Raw genomic sequence first — 23129 nt, forward strand, 5'->3', positions numbered from 1 at the left:
CTTTGTCCTAGCTCATTAGCCTCCACTAACAGCCAGCACTGGCCCTTTGACTCCCACCTCTATTTAACACCATAGTGCACTGCCACTGTTTAAACCATTCTCATGTCTATTGACTGCAGCCAAGCCATTTCTCCTGGTCATTATTAGATCTCTCACAGTCCTAGTTCCCAGAAAAAAGCCAGTGCTAGGCCTCACTAGCAGCACAGCTGGCTACACTGGCAGTAGACATCTAACCTCATCTGCAGATCTTTTTATCTGGTTTCACAGCTTATGGCAAGGGTGCTATATTTCAACCTCCAACTCAAACAGAGGCAAACAGCCTAAATCCACTAATGGTTATGTTAAGTGTTCCCTTCGCCAGCTTTGGCTGGCAGCACATTCTGTTGTGAAGCCTGAGGAGTTTTGTGCCATTTTTGCTGAAACAGCCTTCAGGATATTTAGAAGTTTATTGGCCCTAGACATTATAGTCATTTAAACAGCATGACATTCTGTGGAGCTGTTTTAACTATTTCTGCAGAGTCTATAATTCCAGATTTAATTGGTATAGTCTGGAGCCCAAATTTGTAAATAACACAAGTTAGCATGTGTATTGTGCTTAAATATCTCTTAATCGCTGAATGTGTAGAGGATATTCAGTCATGATAAACTAGCAGCAGATTGAAATTGTACTTGTGTCCCTCAAGATCTCCTGTTCCAATTTCTTGATGATGTTATAAGATGCCCCAAAAATAGATTAGTATGTTGTTCTTTCATGAAGGATAAGAATATGCACCATTAACCCCCTGGGGTCGAAGCCCACACTGGTGCGGTCTGTCTCGTATTTTCTTTATGACCACGAAAAGAACTAAAAATACTCCATAAGTTTTGAAAGTACAGATAAGATAAGGTAAGATAAGGTATTGGTCATTATAAGGTAATGCAGAATGAAAAACAAAATAGTCAAAGAATTAGATAAGTATAGAGGAGCAATTTGCATCAAATCTGTTGAGATTGGGATGGCAGAAGAGAAATGTTCTAGAACAGCACTCTTTGTGCACCACAAAATGAAATTCAGAATTAAGTACAGAATTCATTAAAGAGTATGAGACAGATTTTAAACTCTTAAGACTTTTTCTGATGAGGTTTAAATGTACAAGTAAGCTGGTCTTAGAGCAGGAATTCTAAACCTTATTTGGTCTTTGGCCCATTTTTAAGTTCCAAAATTCTTGAAATCACACCTCAAAGAATTACGCTAGACACTTGATGATCGCATAGGGGATGATTTCCAGCAAAAACGGAAGGTCTGTGATACCTAGAGAGAGCTATCCAGTGACATTCACATTAATGTGCAATAAAAGGTGTCATATCAATGATCATGTCTTAATTTATGTAGTTCTGTTGTGCAGCATCTTATTTCACAAAAAATAAAATGCAATGTTTTGTTGTACATTAACTGTTATATTTTCATTTGATTCAATTTTAAAAGACTGACTCAATTGTTATAATTTTATTTTGTAATTTCATTACACACCATTTTTGATGGCAAATTTGTATTCAGTCATAAAACACAGAATCCAGAAAAAATACAATGGAAAACACAGAATTTAGGGAAAATAAAATAGATTTCATAGGGCCCTAAATTAAAAGGTACCTTACTCTGTGGAGTTTGTGAACAAACATGTTATGTTTACAGTAATTCTCAAGGTCTGACAAACATGTGGGAAGTATTTCCTTCTCATTAATGGAAAATTAATATTGTGATATATAATGATATTGTATGAGATGGGAAAAAATATAATATATTTATGGCCATATTGCCCAGCCCTAATGGCAACTGATGTAGACAACATCTACTGTACTACACTGCCCCACAAAGGCATGTGTAACTATAATTAGCCTAGCAACCCAACATACCAGTGTCATCTTTGCTTTTGCAAAGCAACAAAATATTTATTATATTTGCTTATAAATAAATAAATAAATAAAATTTTGTAGAGTACACAGTTATGTTTGCATGGCCCTCAATGGATGAAGATGCTTTTTTGTCTGCTGATTGTTTAGTTACAGCATACTGTACGAATCAACAGAAATGTCTCCAATAGAATGACTGTCAGTATTCAATGAAAGAAAAATGTGTCTGGTGATTGTGCCAATAAAATGTGTCTGGTGATTGTGCCAATATGAAACTGATCAAGAGTTTAGTGGTCTGAGTGACTTGAATGACTTATGAATAGATTTTGATAGAGAAATCAATGTAATGCACATGAGAAAGCACCAAGCGCAGGTGAAGGTCCCTGTCAACGGGACTCATGTGTGAAAAGTCATTTGTTCAGCCAGCCACATACAGACTCTGAACTCCCTGCGGGCTCCAAAAATAAGTGATTCTGCATGGCAGCACAGTGAATAGCCATCCGAGCTTCTTTACTTATCAATAAACACTACAGCACATGCTTTCCCAGGATTTTGGCAGTGTTTTCAGGTGTACACACTGATTCATGCTCTATAGAAGTGTGAATTCGTGATCTAGTCTCCATCACAACAGCACGCCATGCACACTTTCTTAGAAGTCCCATTTGCTCATAATAAGCCGTTTGCAGTTTGACACTTATGCATCTGGTTGTCAGGTTTATCATCCTCAGCCTGTCAGTGCTGCATAATGCCCATCATTCTGTGGCCTGCCTCTGCCGGGGACTGCAAGGGACAACTTGCATTGCTTCAAACCTCATCCTGCACTGAATTGTGCGTCCCTAATAAAGCCTAAATTAGTGTTCCTGTGCGCAGTGGTAGAGCATTGCGTTAGCAGCGCAAAAGGTTGTGGGTTTGACTCCCAGGGAACACACGTGGCAGAAAAATGTATAACCTGAATGCACTGTAAGTCGCTTTGGATAAAAGCGTCTGCCAAATGCATAAATGTAAATGTAAATTGCCCACCTTGGAGCAGGAGAGTGGCTCCAGACATTCATTAGCTTAATGAAAACAGGCCACTCCACTGCAGCCACCCAGTGAGCATCTTCACACTGTAGCTGAGGCAGCCATCTGCTCCGAGGCACCCATCCAGCTGCAGAGTATTCCTGTCATACACAGGAGGGGATGCAAAAGGCACACCTCCAGCCGCTCCGAGAGTTGGTCATGATGCTTTGGCGCAGTGCTGCAGTGTTGCTAAATATACTGCCCTACCCACACCTCACCCTTTCACCTGAAACTGTTTGAGTTTGCTTTGTGGCTCTGGCCAAATTTGGTGACAGTTCATCTGCGTTTCATCAGCTAGAGTTCCCTACAGCTGCATCTACAGCCTGACTGGGAAGAGCATGTGTTGAGGAGTTTCAAGCCATGTGCTATGCAGGGTATGTCAACATGTGTTATAGCCAACTGTTTTATTCTGGCCGCCACATATCAGCTAACCTTTGCAAACATTTGAAGGACAAATTCACTTCCCTTAGTAAAGTCTGGCTTATTGGACTGGACATATACAAATACTGTAGTAAATAGCCTTATCGCTAAAATTATGCAACGTCAGACTGTACAAATGTGTGCTTTATTTGTGTTACAGTTGGAATATCATAGATGGTGGACTAGTCAAACACAACCAATATTTATGTATTAATTTATTTATTTGGGCCTCCTAGTCTTAAGACTGTTTTTTAAGAGTAAAGTTTTTCCCCCCGCTTGCACAGTAAAATTTGTTTTACAGTTCAAAAATTTGTTTTACAGTTCACACAGTAATACTCTCACAGAGAAGATGTCTTTTAAATTCATCCCCACTTCAACATCCATGCGTATAAAGACTTTCTTATGTCTTTTGCCATTAGCACTGTGTTTTTAAGATGTGTCACATTAAAACGTGAAAAATTGCGAAAGAAAATGTGTATGTGTGTGTGTGTGTGTGTGTGTTGGTCAGAAAGAACAATCTGTTTAGATGCGTTTTCAACATCCAAAAGGTCACTTTCTTATTCTGTTTTATTGTCCTGTGGAAAATCTGTTTAGTTTAGTTTTTTATTCTGTTTTATTGTCCTGTGTAAAGCTATACAAAAGGTTTTTTAAAAGGTTTTTCCAAGACCCATACTCAGTAATTTGTTTGCATTTAACCCATCCGAAGTGCACACACAAGAGCAGTATACAAAAGTGTTATTTAAAAGGTTTTTTCAACCTAAGTCGTGGTATATTGGAGAGAGCGCTGTACATCACTAAAGTGAACCTCACAACCCTTCGATTGGGAGTCCGACTCTCTAACCATTAGGGCCACGACTTCCCCTAAAGTGGTTTTTTAAAAGGTTTTTCAAAAACATATTACATCTAAAGCATCAGAGAAAGTGATGAACACTGAACATGAACAGACAGTGATGAAGTGTTATAAAGGGAATCTGATGCACCGTTTTATACAAGGGCACTTTTTCTTACAATGGCAGCATTTATTGACTATTTAGATTTGTTGTTATCATGGGCATTAAACAATCCTCAGCAGCCCAAATCTGATTGCAATGTGTAAGAAATCCCTCGAAGATACAGTTGTATGATGCACAGATGTGAGTAAACCAAAGGAGAGAGGGGGTGAAGGCCAAGTGTTCTCAATGACCGCTGATCTGCTGTGTGACTGAAATGTTAGTTGCTGCCCCAAGGCAGCTCATCATCTGAGTAGTATTACTTGAATCCCCATTGGAAATGAACTCATTATGTTATGCCTCATTCAAGCATGGACTTCTGGATCATTTTGAAGATCCCTTTTGGCATTTGGTACATGTTATAATATCTCTGAAAGCAGCAGAGCCCAACCACTGACCCCAAACATCGATTAGTCACATGAGTGGCTGCAGTGCCCTGCAGAAACAGGTGTAGACTTTCACATCTTTTTTTACTGCTTCTGAAAAAAAAAAAAGATTGAGGACTGCCACAGATTTCATTTTGAGCCAAAAAAAAAAAAAAAAAAAAATTCCTTCTCTCTCTGTAACTGTTTTTGTGCATGATGAGAAAAAGCAACCTACTTTTGAATGTTTTTGGGTTTTTCTACTTTGAGGTAACTGAGGCAACTGTCTAGGAAGCAGGCAGTGTGAGAGACCAACTGTATTGCCTTTTCTCTCCTCTGTTACAGTTTAATTTTGTTGGGAAACTGCTGGGGCCCAGGGGCAATTCCATGAAAAGATTACAAGAGGAAACGGGAGCAAAGATGTCCATTCTTGGCAAGGGTTCAATGAGGGATAAAGGCAAGGTAATATGACTGGCAACAACTTATTTTTTATTCTACTATGTACTGTATAAATGTAATATATTCTATAAATGCTTTGAGTATTATTATTATGATTGACATTGATTTGTTTGTAACCGTAAATGCCATAACTATGCCAACATAGTCTAATAATATTGTAATTCTATTGAAGTCTATTTTTGCCACACACAAAAAAAAAAAAAAAAAACCTTTTGGTATGACAATTAATACATGCTAAGTCATAATTATGAGATTAGAAAGTCTTAATTATGACATAAAATGTGGCATAATTATGACAAAATTATTTATAATTTTGACTTTTTATTTCACAATTGAAATTTTTTGTCTTATGGTTTAAACTATTTATTTCATAATTATATTATAAAGTTTTATGTTATAATTATGTTGAAATCAGAGTATGTGAGTGGGAGTGGAGCGGTGTGATTTTTGATTGGAATGAGGAGTGGATTTTTTGAAAGTCGTAGCATCGTGGTTTTCACTCACTCCAAGCACAATTAATGCCAACAGCTCATAATATAACTGCATTTTATTAAGAATTCACTCGTTAAACATCATTAACTGGCTTGACAGATATGTGGATCACTCAAATCAGATATAAGGTGAAGGTTAATGACAGCAATGGACGAGTGTGGGAGATTATATCTGAGGCATGTTTGTTTGTAGCATGTGGATATTCAGTACTGATTGGATGTTTTAAACAGTTTATTGTACACGTAGTTCATCTCCGCTCTAAACTAAAGTGCTGCTACATTGCTGCACGCACCCACACAACACACAAGCTCGCACATAACGTACAGATCACACACACATAGAAACATTCAGGAGTCAACGCTGTCCTGTGATTTATCAGATTAAAAAAGGAAAAGTTACAACATATTCTTTCTGTTTCTGAAGTAACTACAACCCTCAGCTTCACCATAGTAGAGAGATATGCTGCACACACAAGTGAGTGAAACAATCATTTAATATAGACTTGGGCTAATTGTAGTGTTCCAATAAATCACGTTAAAACTATTTTTCTAGTACTGTGGATTACATTTTCATTTAGCCAAGTCATCTAATCAGAACTTTGTGGTATTTCAAAACATGCTGAGTATTTTTTGAAATACTTCGTCATGGAGCGAAGGCGGAGCGGCGTTTCTGATCAGTGGAGCGAGGACCGGGAAACACTAGTGAAACAGTGAATACTGAATGCTTGGAGTGTGGAGGAGAAATTGTTGCCATTGAACTATTGGATACTAAGTCATAATTATGTGAAAAAAAAGAATGACATTTTGAGTCATGCAGTAACTTTTTAATGCCATATTTCAACGTTTTAACTAATAATTATGACTTTTAAGTCATAATTATGATTTAGCATGTCATAATTTCAACTCATTTATCATATAATTATGACTTATAATTTGTACATTTTATTTCATAATTATGATTTACCAAAGCATGATTTTTTTTTTATGTGGAGGAAATGGGCTTTCATAAGCTTTTGCATGTTATGCACACTACATTTATTCCAGAGCAGAGTGCTTTATCCCTTAAATCCTGTAAACCTTTCATTTATTTGAGTCTAACAAGCTTCAGCAGTGGCTGACAGAGCAAAGTGTGAGATGACGCTGAGACTGGAGATCATTACCTGCACTATATGCCCCTAGATAGAGGAGGAATGGCTGTTTTTAGCATTTACTGATGTTGTTTACATTCTTGAAAAGAGAAATATATATTGCAACCTAACAGACCTATGTTTTTTTTTTTTGTTGTTGTTGTTTTTTTTTTTTTTTTTTGTCAGTGTTTGTAGAATCAACAATATCTCTTGTTTGCAAAGGAGTTATTGAGACTATTCACAGTATGGATCTTTCTCAGTGGATCTGATGTAAACGTGCTTTGGATTGAGGGGTGTTGAGTGTAATGTTTAGAAATGACATTTTGTGATTCAGCCAAACAGCTGCCCTAAGAGACATACTGGTCATTACCTAGCCAGAGAGTCATTCCAAATGTAATATTTCTCGGTATGCTGCTCCTGTCATCTCATAATAGGCCATCTTGAATTCCCCAGCTCAATAAAATGTTCATTTTAATGTTATGTTATTGAATGCAACTCCAATTGAATGAAAAACATTCATATCAAGCAAATATTAGTTTTCTTTCACTTAGTGAATGAAATAGAATGAAGCAATAAGCAAAGCGATGCTGTATTCTAAAGAGATTTTACCAGTGATAAGGGGTGTTGTTAGGCGTAAGTGAAGCATGGAACCTTTGCATATTGATATAGCATTGAGTTGATGTGTGCATATTTGCAACAATGTTGAATGTTGTTCAACCAATAACATTTTAGAGCTGGGACAATCCTTTTTTCAACAACACCATGATGAAAACTTAACTTTGTTATTTGAAGATTTCTACAAAGTCAAAAGAATCTTTTATTTGTGCAATCAGAAATGCATTTACAGTCACCTGAGAGTGTAGTATGAATTGTTTACACAAAAGCTATTTGTCCCCATTTGGTCTCAGAAAAGTGTTTTGAAGTTGTTAGAGGAATGAAATGTAGTGCATAGTGCAAAACCCAGTGTCTTGTTCACATTCCACCTGCAGTGTATTTTAGCCATGTGCTAAAGGCATGTGCGCTGGTTTAGCGCTGTGCCGTGAATATTTAAACATTCTTTTCAGCACAAACACTTCCTTTCTATGTAAGCAACGCTCTATAAAATGCACCAGATTTGTCTGTGGATCAATCTATTACTGAAATCAGATTGGTTGATTTATGAATTTAAAAAGCAACAATATATTTTTTTCATATGCAGTATCAGAAACCATATGAACAATTTATGACCCCGTTGTATCCAATAAAAATAATTTTTACTAGATGTATTTTCATATTGCGTTTTGCATGCAACATACTGTACATACTGTACATGTGTGTTTATATGTGGTCTTGCATCTATTTTATACTAGCATTGTGCAAACTGCACTGTGTTTACAGATCACATCGTGCACACAGCACCAATTTTACCATAACCTGATTTACATAATTTCTTAAGTGAATTGTGTGCTCAAGCAATGCAGATGGCATGCAAATAAAAGATCCTTTTAGGACTATAATCTTTTCTCAATGAATTCCCCCTCAGACTTTAATTTAAACAAGTTATGAATATTGTTTTGACTAAAATCTGTCTTCATTGCAATCATTTCACCGAAACAAACAAGACCAATGTTTTATTGTTTTATAGTTTTACATTGTTACATTGCTAAAAATGTTTCCAAAAGAAGCAAATGACTCAGGAATATACATTGTTTTATTTCAAATAGCCACGTGGGGCGTTTTACAAGCAAAATGTTTTTTAAGTTTTATAAATACACTTTTCACTAGAATCTCACACTGTTTTAACCATGCAGATGAATCTTAGTCAGAAATCTATTTAAATTTATGGCAGAACTCAAACACGGCCTGTTGGATTGTTTTAAATCCCAAAGGCAATCATTAATGCAAACATATTCCATCATAAAGAGTCACCTTGAGCTGGTACAGGTTTGTTATACATATGAAATTAAGATTCTGCCGTGCATCTTTATATACTTGTCTGTGCAGTATCTGAAAGTCCTACTGAGGTCTTCATATAACATTCTCATCCAAGGATCAGCAAAGCAAAGAATATTGCATTTAGAATGATTCCCTGGACAAGTAAATGAACAGCTTATGTCTGAGGGCAGCAATTTGGCCGAATTAAAAAATGGTATTTCAGGATATTACATTCACCACCATGGCAATTGGTGTAGCGCAAATCTCAATCTAGGGGATAGACACAAATGTTACAGCAGAAATATTTAACTCATATCCTTAATTTTAATGGAAGAAATATAAAATCCATTGTTTATTATGACCCTGTTTCCATGAGTTTCAGGAGTAGATTTTATTTAGCTCTGTAAGCTTTTGTTTCAATGTTTCAAAACTGAGCTCTTTTACTCCATAGGGGCACTGGATAACAGTCAGGCTTATAAGTGTCAGATTCACTATTTGTAATTTACTGGGAATAAATATGAGGATCCCTTCATTTTGTCACATTTAAAGAGGCATCTGCTGCATGGATATGCTTACTTGAGTGCCTTTTGAAATGCGTCCTGGGAGACAGACCTACCTTTTAAAACAACAGAACATTTTCTTCATGGATTGACATGAAAGGAAAGTTAAAGCTTTCAGGCTTGAAACAGAACAAATATCATCTGACGAACGGTTTTCCAGAAGACTGAAAATGAGGTGGCAGACTTTTCACTGTCTCCTGCTTCTCCTTTTGTCTGTCCATTTTTAAGTTCATCTGGAAACACCCACAGCTTCTATACCTACACGCATATACAGTATTTGTGTCTACTCTCAAAATCACTGTCTGAACCATCTCACCTCACAATTAATTTTTTGCCTGTTTTCGGAGCCCCACAAAATATGATTACACTTCTCAGAAAAGCTTAAGTGTCTCCTGACCTTTCGTCCATGCAAACCATGATGGAAAAAGTGCTTGGGTCACTTTGAAATGATAGAGAGATGGCATCGGTAAGTGTTTATTAAAGCTGAAGTGGCTACAAGGGCCCGCATCAGTGATCAGACTTCTGTAAATGGCCCCTACATCAAAGTCCTCCTGTGTTTAAGAAGAAGCCAGAATCAAATCGTAATCAACATTAGACAGAAATGTTGGCTACCGTAATTACAAGCTTTTTGAAGTTTTAAGTTTTTTGAAGAGCCACAACACCTTTAGCAATCAGAGAGAATTGAAACACTGAATACTTCAGTGAAATATCACCCTTTTCTGCTCTTCTGATGGCAGGATTTAATCAGAAAGGTGACGGTGTCAATTTATTTCTTACAAAAGCCCTTGGGCGATTTAAGACTGATGATTTGCAGTATCTGTGTACCCCTTATCTGTGTTACAGAGTAAGGGTGTTGATAGTTTCAATTGTTCACAATTTTCCCATGCCGTTATGAGAATTATTATAAAATGTGAGTTAAAAAATTCATCTGTGTGACCTTTTTGTCAAAATACATAATCACTTCCAAAAATGCTTTCTTTCTTAAAGGGATAGTTCATCTAATTTTTTTTATTTTGTCACCTTCATGTTGCACCTGTATGACCTTCCTTTCTATGTGGGATACAAAGATCATTTGAAAAATGTCTCACAAGAGGGTGAGTAAATGATGAGAGAATTTATTTTTGGGTGAACTATGCCTTTAATGCCTTTCCAGTTCACTCTCAGTTCAAAATATGCATCATGGTTTAGTTTGGGGAGGGGGGGTACTGTTTATTTAATTCATTAATAATATGATTAATTCTTCACACAGAAGTCCTGATTATTTTCCATCTCTAGGAGGAAGAGCTGAGGAAAAGTGGAGAGGCGAAATACGCGCATTTGTGCAACGATCTTCATGTTTTAATTGAAGTTTTCGCACCACCTGGAGAAGCCTATTCCCGCATGAGCCATGCCCTGGAGGAGATTAAGAAATTCCTTGTTCCAGTAAGTTCATATAGTCTGATTCCTTAAGAGGGATGCTGAGCTGGAAGCCAAGATGAGATGAGTGCACCAACCAATTCTGAACTCTAGTGCTCTCCATGCATGCATAAACTTGTTCATGTTTATTGCATAGAAAAAAGAGATTATAGAGTTATGCATATGATTGAATGTATGCATTGGAGATCAGCCTTACAAAATTGGATTGTTTAATAGGTTGGACTTGGCTAGAAACGGAGATAATGCTGCCGGTTTCTCATAATTTATTTTCCAAATCCACATTAATTTCACCCTAGGTTATGAATTTTCTTTAAAAAACAAATGACACGTTCTTCAGCTTTTGACTATGTATACTAGAGTTCAAAAGTCAGTAAGATTTAAATAATAATACTACTTTTATGATACAAGAGATTTCAAATTAATACTATGTAATGGTTTTCACATAAATAAATAAACTAATAAATATGTAAGCGGCACAACTATTTAACATTGACAATAATTGGATTGAATAATAAATAAATTAGATAATTTATTTATTTATTGAGCACCAAACCACTATATCAGAATTATTTCTGAAGGCTCATGTGACACTGAAGACTGGAGTAATGGCTGCTGAAAATTCACAGCAATAAATGACATTTAACATATTAAAATAAACTGCAATAATATTTCACCTTATTACAGTTTTGACTGTATTTTTAACACCAACACCAAATCTTTGAAGAGTAATGTACACACTACCCTACTTGTAATGTTAGAAAAAGCGGGTCTTTGAGCTCTCAAAAGTAATTAATGTGGCAAATTAATATCTCTGTAAATAGTCAAGATCAATGTTCCCTCTAAGCTGTGCTCTCTAAGATGAAAATCTGAATTTTCAGCATCATTGCTCCAGTCTTCAGTGTCACATGATCCTTCAATATGCTGATTTGCTGCTCAAGAAAAAGTTCTTCTCATTATCAATTTTTAAAACAGTTGTCCTGCTTAATATTTTTGTGTAAACCACAATACTGTTTTTCAGGATTCTTTAAGGCAAAGTTTAAAAGAACAACATTTATCGGAAATAGAAATCTTTTGTAACATTATAAATGTCTTTACTATCATATTTAGTCAGCTTAATGCATCCTTCCTGAATAAAAGGAGTGTCTTTTTAAGACAACAGACCATAGAGACAATGATGATGCTTCAGCTGTAAAGATATCATTGTCAAAAAAATAAATAAACTGCATGCAGATTATCTTTAGCTCTGGATTAAATTGCACTATGAATTGTGAAGTTCCATTGAATGAATTTTGTAATTCCAGTTTAGATGTGGTTAACATAGAATGAATATGTCTTTAAAAAAAACAAACAAAACGGCTTTGCATCCTGGTCTATTGATAGGCCTAAACCTTTGTTGATAAAGCCTACAGAAAGCCTATAATGTGAATACAAATACACAACCTCACACATTGCCATGGTAAAAGAGTGATGCATACAAAACACAGCATCTTCAGTAGGTGTGAGTGGGCTCTTTTCAGCAGCAGTACTGTACATCTATTGACTGTAGTCTCATTAAGAAGAATACTGTCTAGATTTTGCAAGAAGAAGTCTTATATATACCAATAATACAGAGAGGATGTACTCATACGGAGACTAAAAAGAAAAAACAAGATTTTTTTTCTATTATTTTTATTTATTTATTTATTTATTTATTTATTTATTTATTTATTTATTTATTTTCAGCCTGACTGGCTGGCTGGACATAATTTGGTCTGATGTTTCTAAGGCTCCCTGTTTATATCCTGAATCAATGCATTACCGCTGTTATTAAATCTGATTCAGAACATAATTAGCTTTACCACGAGACACTCTACATAATGAGTCCATCAGAATGCTCATTACATCTGATCAGTATAAAATACATTTCTGTCTGTCCATGTGTTACCCCCATTTCTCAAGGCAAGGAATGCATTCAGAATGTTGAGGCTGCGACATGGGCTGCCCTGGCAACAGGGAAAACCTAGCTAGCACTGATCCAAGCACTTCACCTCACCTAATACACCTCCCAGCTTTCAACATGGTACAGAAGCTATCAAAATTCCAATGTCTAGGTGATAGTCTCTGTAGTTACTAAGAGTACATTCAGGGGACTGTGAAATGATCACCCCTCATTTGTCATATTTCCAAATGTTTCACCTCTGTGTGCACTGTAGAGGATGGATATATAGTGTTTTAAACCTTTTTTGAAGGAAAGTATGGTAGATTTACATTTTATTTATTAATGGACAAGCCTACATTTAGTGGACACAAAAGCAGCTCTAAACATCAGAAATGCATTTTTATTGATTGTTGAGCATATCTCTGTGGAAAGGCCACTCTCTTCTAGCTGCCATGTCTGATATTTGCCTGTACTCAGCTGTTGTGCCAAACAGGAAGGGAAATAAGTGGCTGGTGGAAATGAGGCTCAGTTTATCTGCCTGTGGCAATGATATGATAATAAAATAAGCGCTATCCACTCTGTCATCATCCTTGTGATACAGGGCCCTGTCATGTTCAATCAAATGAGAGAGGGACTTTATAAATGCAGAAAGTGGAATTCTTCTTTCACAACAATGCACTGATAGCTGATGTCAAACAAAGTTAATAAGCCAGTGCTCTATTTTTCTCCTCCCTCTATCAGTTCTCTTACTCTAAATGAAAGATATGTGTGCATCACATTCCCTCATTCTACACCATATTTTCAGTGTGTGTTGGAGTGTGTGTCATATGTATGCAAAACTGTTTCTTGTCCTCCACATGTGTAAAACAAGCTAAAACAGTTTTCTTTTTATCCTTATTTTTGTTTGAAGTCAGCAAAACTTTCTGGCAGTATATTTAACATTCTTTGCCAACTTTCTGGTGATCTGGCAATGCATTTAAAACTCTGTTGCTTTGACGCTGTTTTCTGCAAGATGTGCATCCAACTGGGTAATTTCTTTATGTGGAAGCATGTCAAATGAGATGCACAGACAACACCTTCACATTGGTGTGTAAATGTGTTTTTATGTCAAGTTTGCTGTTTTATTCTTTCCACAGGACTACAATGATGAGATCAGGCAGGAGCAACTTCGTGAGCTCTCCTACTTGAATGGCTCAGATGACCCCAGCCGAGGAAGAACCGCACGAGGACGAGGCTTACGTCTGACCTCCACAGCATCCACCCGGTATAGTAGCTTCACCACACGAAGCCCTCTGAACAATCATAGAAACTTTAAAGGAATAGCTCACCCAATTATGCAATAATTTATTCACCTTCATGTCATTCCAAACCTGTATGATTTTGTTTCTGAAATATTCTCCATTTGTGTTAGTTTGGTGGATGTTAAACTGAGCAGGTTATCGAAAATAAATGTTTAAAAAAAATCAGTTATTTTTCAGTCTTATCAGAGGGAGAAAATGTCTGTCTATCAGATAAGCTTAAGCTCAGGTTACAAGGTAGACCTTAGGGTAGACGGTTTAAGCTAATGAAGCTCATACTAGTTAGGAAAGATTAAAAATAAAAAAAATACACATTTTTACGCACACTATAAATTAACACAACAGGGTGGACACGTTTTGTTTAATGAGGAAAAAAGAGAAAAGGTTTGATTAATAATTACTTGGTTCTTGGAGTTGCTTACCTTCCAAGAAAATTATGTCACTTTTAGTCATGTGATTAAAGGTGTATGATTCAGATTTTAAAGGGCAAGTAGCACCCATGTAGCAGTGTGGACTGGAGTTTGAGAGACATAAACTAATTATAATATAATAATATATATAATAATTATTATATTATATTATATTATATTATATTATATTATATTATATTATATTATATTATATTATATTATAATTAAAAAAAATATGTATCACAATAAATTGTATTTTAACTCAAAGAGAATAAGTAAATGTATATTTACTCAAAATATACATTTATACAGTATTTATATCAAAATATAAATAAGTAAATGTATAATACAAAATTGCTTATTTTAAAAAGAGGTGATATTAAATGCATATTCTGAGGAAACAAAAGCCTATTTTTGACCTTGCATACATATAAACTTATTGAAGGAGACTCCTAAAACAAAATAACAGGGTTGTAGCAATCATTTCAGATGTGAGGGGGACAAAAATGTCAAATGTAATAATACTTTTCTTTCTCTAATTTAAGTTTTTGACTTACTTTTAATTAGCTAAGAAATCAAATATGCCAGACAATAACCAATAAATTGTATTATACAATATTTTCCTAATGGCTAATGTTTTATTTGTTTATACACTACAAATACTTTTTTTTCATTTCTATCACAGAATAAGGCAGAATGGTTTATATTTTGTATTGTGTGATGTGTGATTTGTCAATTCATTATTCATATACTTTATTTATAACCTGGTGATTACTTGACCACGCCCCTCTAACCATTAGTTTGCTATGAGTGAGCGATTGAGAGGAGGAGTGCAAAAATAAAACCCCACCCTCTATTTAATATTCCATTTCAGTTGGAAATATCTCACAATACTAATAGTATACTTTAAACTGTCCCCTTGTCCAAATACCCATGGGGTCTTGGCCACTTGAGAGCGTGTGTGTGCGATAGGAAGTGCGTGCGCAAGACTGTCCCAGGTCTTAAAAACGCCAAAGTGCAGTGCCCTTAACTCACACTAAGTCTACACTATAACGATTTATTTCCACAACATGATGCATGATGGGATACACTAAGCCTCGAATAATGCTCCGGAGTGGTATTCGAAGCTTAGTGTATCCCATCATGCATCATGTTGAGAAAATAAATTGTGAGTCTTTTTGCCGAGATCTCGTGAAAGGTCAAGCATGAATGAGTATGAATGTATGAATGAAAGATACACTGCATAAGAGTGTTGAGCACTCTGTGATGTTCACATTGCATCATTCTGGATACGAATAAAACATCAGGTCAAGCACAAACTATCCTGTCTCTTTGAATTTAAATATAGATTTTTAAATCTGGCCTTTGAAAACCTCTATGTGAACACACTTGCCCGAAAAAGTGTGGGGGACGAATTTACCTGTTATTAAAGGTGTGTGTATGTGAGGGGCGCATATCCCCTGCATGACCCACATATTCTACACTTGTGCCATACAATAACAAAAAAAGTTTATTTTATGTTTCTGATGAAACCAAAGTCATCCAAGTTTACTGCTGCTTTAACTCTAACTGTTAACAAGTCTATAAGAGGCCCAATTTTCACGCCCAAACATCTGTGCACTGTTAGATCATGAAAGTGCCCTGGGGCTCAGTGTTATTAATCAGGTTAGCAGGTGAAGCTTTAATTGTTCGCATCAAAAGCATAACATATATATACCGTCATACATTATTTACACCATCTTTAATGTTTATTTCATAAATTTCACACTGTACTTGTTCTGGCTTGCTTGAGCCTCTGAAGATCCCTCTAGGATTCTCCCAAAACAACTACAGTTTGCATTACCTCAGGCAGTAATAACAGATTCAAAATATGATCTTTACCATTCCTGACGAATAAAGCTATAAAGCACCTCTTCCCCTTGATGTGCCCTGAGAAGTCATTGCCACAAATCAGCATGGCAAAAACAACACTGATGAGGCCATTAGTCTCTGTAGGATCTTTGGATTTGGATGGACGAAATTTAGATCTAGACAGACTAAAACATCTGCCATTCACCAGTGCTGCCAACTCCATCTGCCATGCTGCAATAGTAATCAGGTTGAAAATTACTCCAGAAACAGACAGCTTCACCCCTTGATTCCACAGAATCATTCTAAAAAAACAATAGCAGCACAAGGGAGTGAAGCTGTAGATCAAAATAAAGCTGTCTCTCATTGCACTGAATGAAACAATGTGTTCTGCAGACTGCTTTTTGATGCCATGCTTCACTGCCACTGTTACAGTGTGTAACCAGAGCAGTGCTATGAAAGAAAAGAGCTGAGGCGGTGAATATTGCAATATCTTTGAAAACTCTGCTGTCTCACCTTATTGAATCACTGCATTATGGTTCACAGGACTTTAATAGGCTGTCGGTGATGAAAACACAGCAGCCCACTATTATAGCAATGCAGCAAATGACTTAACACAAAATGCTAATTTTTCATCTGTAAACACTGGAGTTGTGCTGCACTAATTTTGCATAGTGCTGTCACTGCATCAAGCCTTTGGTATGTGGCTATACAGAAATGTGTGGTTCTGCAGTTATTTCACAGCAATATCAAATAATTATAGGAAGATTTATTGCTGATATACTATCAAATTAACACTTATACTGTGCCTAAGATAATAAATACAATATAAAATTACATTTGAATCATCTTATACATTAAGATAAATCTACACAGGCCCAACCTATTTAGATTTTTTTTGAATACCATTAAATTATTGTCATTATTGGAAAGTTGGTTTATGAATATTTTTGTTGTAATTTATTTTAATATAAAAAAACAATTAAAACCTAAAAAAAATTGCACAAATATATTTAGTGCTAAAAATCTTAATAAATATATACTAACATTATATTTATATTTTCATAAAAATAAAAAAAAATAAAAAGTTATTATGTTATAATTTCTTTCAATTTATTTATGTCTTTAGAGGTCGAGGTGGGGCAGCTCCAGCCCCTCCACCTGGACGAGGAGCAGCAGCACCCAGAGGAAATGTGGGTACACGCACCTCCGTCCCCACACCCACACTAGCAAGGGGAGTGTCTGCACCCAGGGCCAGAGGAACTACAGGGACCGCTGGATACAGAGCCCCGCACAAATCATATGATGACTATGTAAGTGAAGATTAAGTGTTTTTAATGACAATAATTTTTTTGGAGTGTGTATGTGTTTTAGTTTTGTTTCCAGATCAAGATCTGTCCAAAAACTTTTCATTATTGAAAGTCTTGCGTACACACCCACACAAACACTTATACACCCTCAGAAAATAAAAGGCTTGACAGAGAAAAAGGTTTATGAATCCTTAAATCAAATTCACTGAGGTAAATGGACAAGGAATGGCCTTTCTATTTACCAAAGGTTGAATGAATCAGTGAAGACAGAACCCATTCTGACAGATTGAATGCCATAAGATGTTAGTCTACATGCTGACATACTGTAAAGAAAAGCAATGTGGTGCAAAAAGGAAATCATCTGCTCACTTGATTGGCTATTATCTGTGAGATGATGAGCTTGACTCTCATTATCAGTATTATAATTATTGATGATGTTCATGATGATGATGATGATTATTAAATAATTATGCAAGCTTTTGCTTATTTATAGTACAGCACCTCCACATTGCAGACTTTTTGCACCCAGGTGCGCACAAGGTTATTTTTGAGAATTCTCAGCCAAGTGAACGTCAAACTCCAACTTAATGAAAAAAGCAATATCTCATGGATTCGATTCCCTCTGAGCTTTTGCCTAATGCAAAAGCCCTATATGCGCAGCGCTGTGGCAGATTGGTCTGTCTGCATGGGGAAATGTTAGAGTACAGACTCATTACCAACATGAATTGAGTTCTGCTGGAGAGCCTCTGTATTATGGGAGACATGGAAGACGTGGACATATTTCTGAGAGTATTTGGATCTGGAGGAAAGAGGACTAAGAAGTGAGCAGTTCACTAGCAACATTTTGTAACTTACCTTTCAAAGTCAAACTTTGCCAATCCTAAACCTATGGATTATTACCTTGACTTTGAAAAATCCAGAATCTGCATAGTGGAAATATACTGTACAGTCATGGCCAAAAGTTTTGGCAGTGACATAAATTTTGTGTTTTGCAAAATTTGCTGCTTCAGTATTTGTAGATTTTTTTCCCCCACATGTTTCTACTGGTATACTGATAAACAATGATAAGCATATCATAAGTTTTAAAGGATTTTTATTGGCAAAATATATATATATATATATTTACAGTGTTGACCCTTGTTCTTTTTAACACAATAAATAATACTAATTATTGATAATTATTAAATTATTGATATTATTGGGGGAAGTGGTTTATGAATCATTTTTGTTATATTTTATTTAAATATTAAATATGTAAATATATTAGTAAAAACAATATATTAATTAGAAATTTGTGATAAGATTGAGATTTTTTTGGTTTGCCATGGATATTTATCCAAACCCTTAAAAAATAATATGCCCTCCCAGTTTGTGTGTGTGTGTAGCCTGTTTTTTTTTTTAATTATGATTAAATTGCTGTCCGCTTTTATACAAAAATAAACTGTCGTTCAGGTTTAAGATGTATAAAATGAAAGACACATGAATATCCACTGTTGTGTGGCAGGATTCTGCTCTTTTTGTTGGTGAGGATTTGAATCCAGTTAATCACAGCTCTTATGTATATCTGCCGAGCTGTGCCAGACTGCCTCCTCCTCTCCCTCTCAGCACAACAGCTTTACTCAAAGATCACAAGTGCTTTCTCAGAGGGCTCTTCACTCTTCTACAAACCAGTTAGACACTCCACTATGAGCTGATGCCCCTTTTCTTTCCACAAAATAAACAGATCTCTGAATGAGGCTTAATAGAATACTAGACGGATATCTGTGCTGTAACATTTCAAAATAATTTGTTCAAAGCTGCTTGTTGATTGTTAATTATCCAATTTTTCTTATCTGTTGGCCATTGTTTGATGATAAAATACATGCAGAGTGCTTGTAAGTCATTTGTAGGATGAGTATGCTAAGAAGTGTTAACATCTCTGTGGTGCTATCAAACCATTGTTTTATTTGTTTGATTATCCTGACCAGCCAAGCATAGCAACAGTGTCTCAGCCAATGGTTTTAGTGGTTTGGGGCAGAGCTATATGTTTGTCTTGACTAATGACAGACAGTGGAAAAGTGTTTGAGAACAATAATTATTTTTCTAATTCTTTTTGGTAACACTCATTGGAAGTCCATTCCACCCAAACTTTAATGCTTTAAAACAGCATCAGTCTAGCATGTTTGATTTTCTGTTCACCATATCTGATGTGCTCTATGTACTTTATGTGCATTTATCACTATTTATATGTAAGGGTAACTGATGGTAGCATTTTCATTTTGGGGTGAACTAACCGTTTAATCCCCTCACACTTTTCTTTTTTCTTGCATAAGGTACAGTACTTTTTTAATGTAATTGTTTGAACTGTTTGAAAACCAATTAAAAAGCATGCAGAATGCCTTCTAAGGTCAAAACCAGCTCACTGTGGATGAATAAATGAAAAGGGTCAATAACTGTGAAAGAATCCCTCGAGTGTCTCGGATAGTATCGCAGTAAACCTCTTACGCACACAATCACACACCACTTCACATGGCAAAAGCCGATTCATGTTGCAGAATAGAATGTTACGAAAAGGCTTTACTCGCACTATTTCTAAGCAAGGATCTTACCACGGCTGTAATTGTTTTTTAACAATGGGCTCGCTTACACTGCCGACTTGACATTTCTGAGGTGAACTACAGTAATTACTGAAATGGAATTCTTCATGCAGAACTCCCTCGTTTAATAAAACAGATGTATGACATACACCTCGAGAAGAAGTTTAATAATTTCCTGCTGAAAAGAAGCATGTGGAATGCCTAGAGGCTGAGCATATTATTCCAGGTCTGAGAGCTGCACATGAGAAGGCAGTTAAAAAACTGGGAAAAGAAGCATGTGTGCTTTTACTGTGAAAATAACAAGGGGGTGAGCTGCATTATCAGTTAAATTGTTGTTTAAATATCAGCCCTTATGCTTTCTATAAGCTACAGTATATTTACTGGTCAGTGATTACTGAATCAGAGAACACTGGCTACAGCTATCACAGCTCCTTGTCGTGCATGAAATAGCGCCTATTAAAATGTATTGCAACATGATTTGCAAATGCGCAGTAGATTGCTCCATTGCAGGAATTGCAGCTTCTGAAGGTTAGAAGTAATAGCCTGCTTGTCTGTCATCAGCTTACTGAATTAGTTCTTTTATTTGGGTGATTGTAAAAGTTTATGTAACAAGTAATATGTGCTCCTATATTTCTACAGTGAGATCTTTGGCAATAAACAGTCCTAGTTTATCACATTTCTGCTGCCACTTTCTAAGTACTGGCAAACAACTGTGCTTTCAGGCAAAGCCAGTGCTTTCAGGATAATCTAAACTGTGATTTTAGTTCTATAAATATTCATGTGGTTGTTCTTGGGTTGGTGGAAGGTGCCTTAATGATTTCCAGTGAGCTGTTTTCATATATGAATAGACATATCAATTTGTTGGTAGGTCTTTGGTAAGTCAGATCTTTTAAATCTGTGGGGGAAAAATAATATAAGAAATTAAAACCTGACTCCTGGCCATAGACAACAATTTGCTTGATTAAATTATTTAGATACCGTTTGCCTACAAACTGTGTACATTTGTCCTGAATATGTGATGATCTCTCTACATGCAGAGCAATGCACTGTAATTGATACATTTGCATGGAAATGTATAGAGAAACTCAGAGTGCAGTTTTAGAAAAATAACTTATTTAATCAGATCCTCAACAAATCACAATAATTCCATGCAGTTAAGTTTAACATATATTAAAATAATAGTTATTTTACAAAGAATTTCACATACCAGGATGACTAAATTCCAATTAAACTCATGATTCTAATTTATTTAATATACAGTTTAATATACAATACTATAATAGAAATAAATTGTTGACATTTATTTCCTAAAGGTTCTGAGAAGTGCAAACACAAAAACAGACACCAATGACAAGAGTTAAAATCAAAACTCCAGTTGAGTCAGTACAGTGGTTTTTCTGCCTTCATTCTCCTCTTTCCTAAAATCTGTGGATAACTGAACATAATACTTAATTCATCTAAAGCTATTTTTTTACTAATAACCATGATATGAAATGCAGTTTTCCTTTAATATAAAATTGATGTGAAATGAAATCCCATTTTGATTATGTTTGAAAGAATTATGCCTCCTTTGAACGTTTGCAACAATCAGAACAGGCCATTAAATAGATATATGGCCTGTTGGATGTCAGTATATTTCAGACTGCTCCATCCTGTCTGGCCTAATGCCTATGTTTGCTCATACTTCAAACTGAAAATATTAGCGCTGAAAAATTGGCTGAGTAACAAGTTGTAGATAAAGAGCCTTCATTCAATAAGCAGCCAGAGCCACAGACAAAAAGCATTTTCAATCTTTCATTTCCCTTTGCTGCTCTCCATTGAGGAGTCATATTCAGTTGCTGTCCCACAAAGAGATCAGTCACTGTCAAGAGGTGTTGGTGGTTGTCAATTGATAATGAAGCTTAGTATTGAAGACCTTTGGCTGTTTGCTGTATTAATTACTCTTGCAGTGCTCTCTAGCACTTGATTTATTTCCTGTTATCTTGCTCAATAGGTCCAGAGTTAATTGCTCTTTCAAACGAGTGTTGAAATGTAATGATCAAACACCATTAACTAGAGCTTGCTAGAATTATGCACAGCTGCTTGTAAGTGCATGTTAAAGTCAAAAAGGTCAGACACAAGGACCTTTTAAATGGCACTTTGTCATTAAACTAAGTAATATCCACACAGTGTTTGCAAGACCTCTACATACTAAAGTACAAAATAGTTTTTGCAATTTCATATAGATGTTTGAATGTGTTTTCATGTGTGGCTATTTAAGTATGTCTTGCTTCTAACTTTTTTATGTATATCTTTAAGGAATAGACCTTAGTCAGAGTAACACCATATTTAATTTCTGTCAAGAAAATGGGGCTGTACAGTGCATTCACTGAATTTTATTGTTGTTTAACAACATACCAACATCTCAGTAAAACAGTTTTGAAAGTTGTGAGTTGATAAAAATTATACAGTGCATGCCATTGTAAACACTGTAAATCTATTCCTCGGACCCTAGTTTTCATCCACACTAAAGTTAATATAGTCTCTATCCTGACTAAGGTCTGCAATTCACTCACCCTTATACAGTATCTATTCAAACATATTTTTTCTAATTTTCTTTCTGTATCAAACAATTCACTGAAAAGATCATAGTCATAAAGGAAACAAATGACATAAGGGTGAGTAAATAATAACAGAATCTTCATTTTTGTTAAATGTCGTAGCAGACAAAAAGGACACATCTTCATTTTCGTGAGTGTTGAAATTAAAAAAAGCTAGTCCTTCTGCACTTGATGAAAGGATTAAACGGGTAGGTCAGTCACTACCTCTCACTGTTCTGCTAAAATTTATTTCCTTAGAGTGCTGTTGGTATTAGAGTGATTGACATGTTCTAAAATATGCCATTAAATAGTAAAACATGCTGCCTCTTCTATACGCTGCTGCTTAAAATATGCATAGCACTCTATCAAGAGGACATGTTAACAAACCAGTCAATTAGTGGGAGAGGACAGAACCCTGACCCTATTAGCACAAGGAAAAACTGAAAGAAGGAAACTTCCATGTTAGATCTCCTGAACAACTTAAACCCTGGCATAATCCGTAA

The 23129-nt window shown here is 35.7% G+C and overlaps 1 protein-coding gene across 6 annotated transcripts in view; it reads left to right on the forward strand.

Annotated features, from left to right (window-relative positions):
* The window catches only part of LOC109085023 (KH domain-containing, RNA-binding, signal transduction-associated protein 2-like), a 60614-nt gene that overhangs the window by 23101 nt on the left and 14384 nt on the right, over positions 1–23129 (forward strand). For 5 of the 6 annotated variants that reach the window (XM_042768887.1, XM_042768886.1, XM_042768890.1 and 2 more), the window contains exons 3-6: positions 5066–5182; positions 10547–10693; positions 13742–13869; positions 17291–17474. In XM_042768887.1, coding sequence (XP_042624821.1) covers positions 5066–5182; positions 10547–10693; positions 13742–13869; positions 17291–17474 — 576 coding nt within the window. The remainder of the gene's footprint in view (positions 1–5065; positions 5183–10546; positions 10694–13741; positions 13870–17290; positions 17475–23129) is intronic. The other variant, XM_042768891.1, reaches the window with a different exon arrangement.

Source organism: Cyprinus carpio, chromosome A13, assembly GCF_018340385.1.
Source record: "Cyprinus carpio isolate SPL01 chromosome A13, ASM1834038v1, whole genome shotgun sequence".
Lineage (NCBI taxonomy): Eukaryota > Metazoa > Chordata > Actinopteri > Cypriniformes > Cyprinidae > Cyprinus > Cyprinus carpio.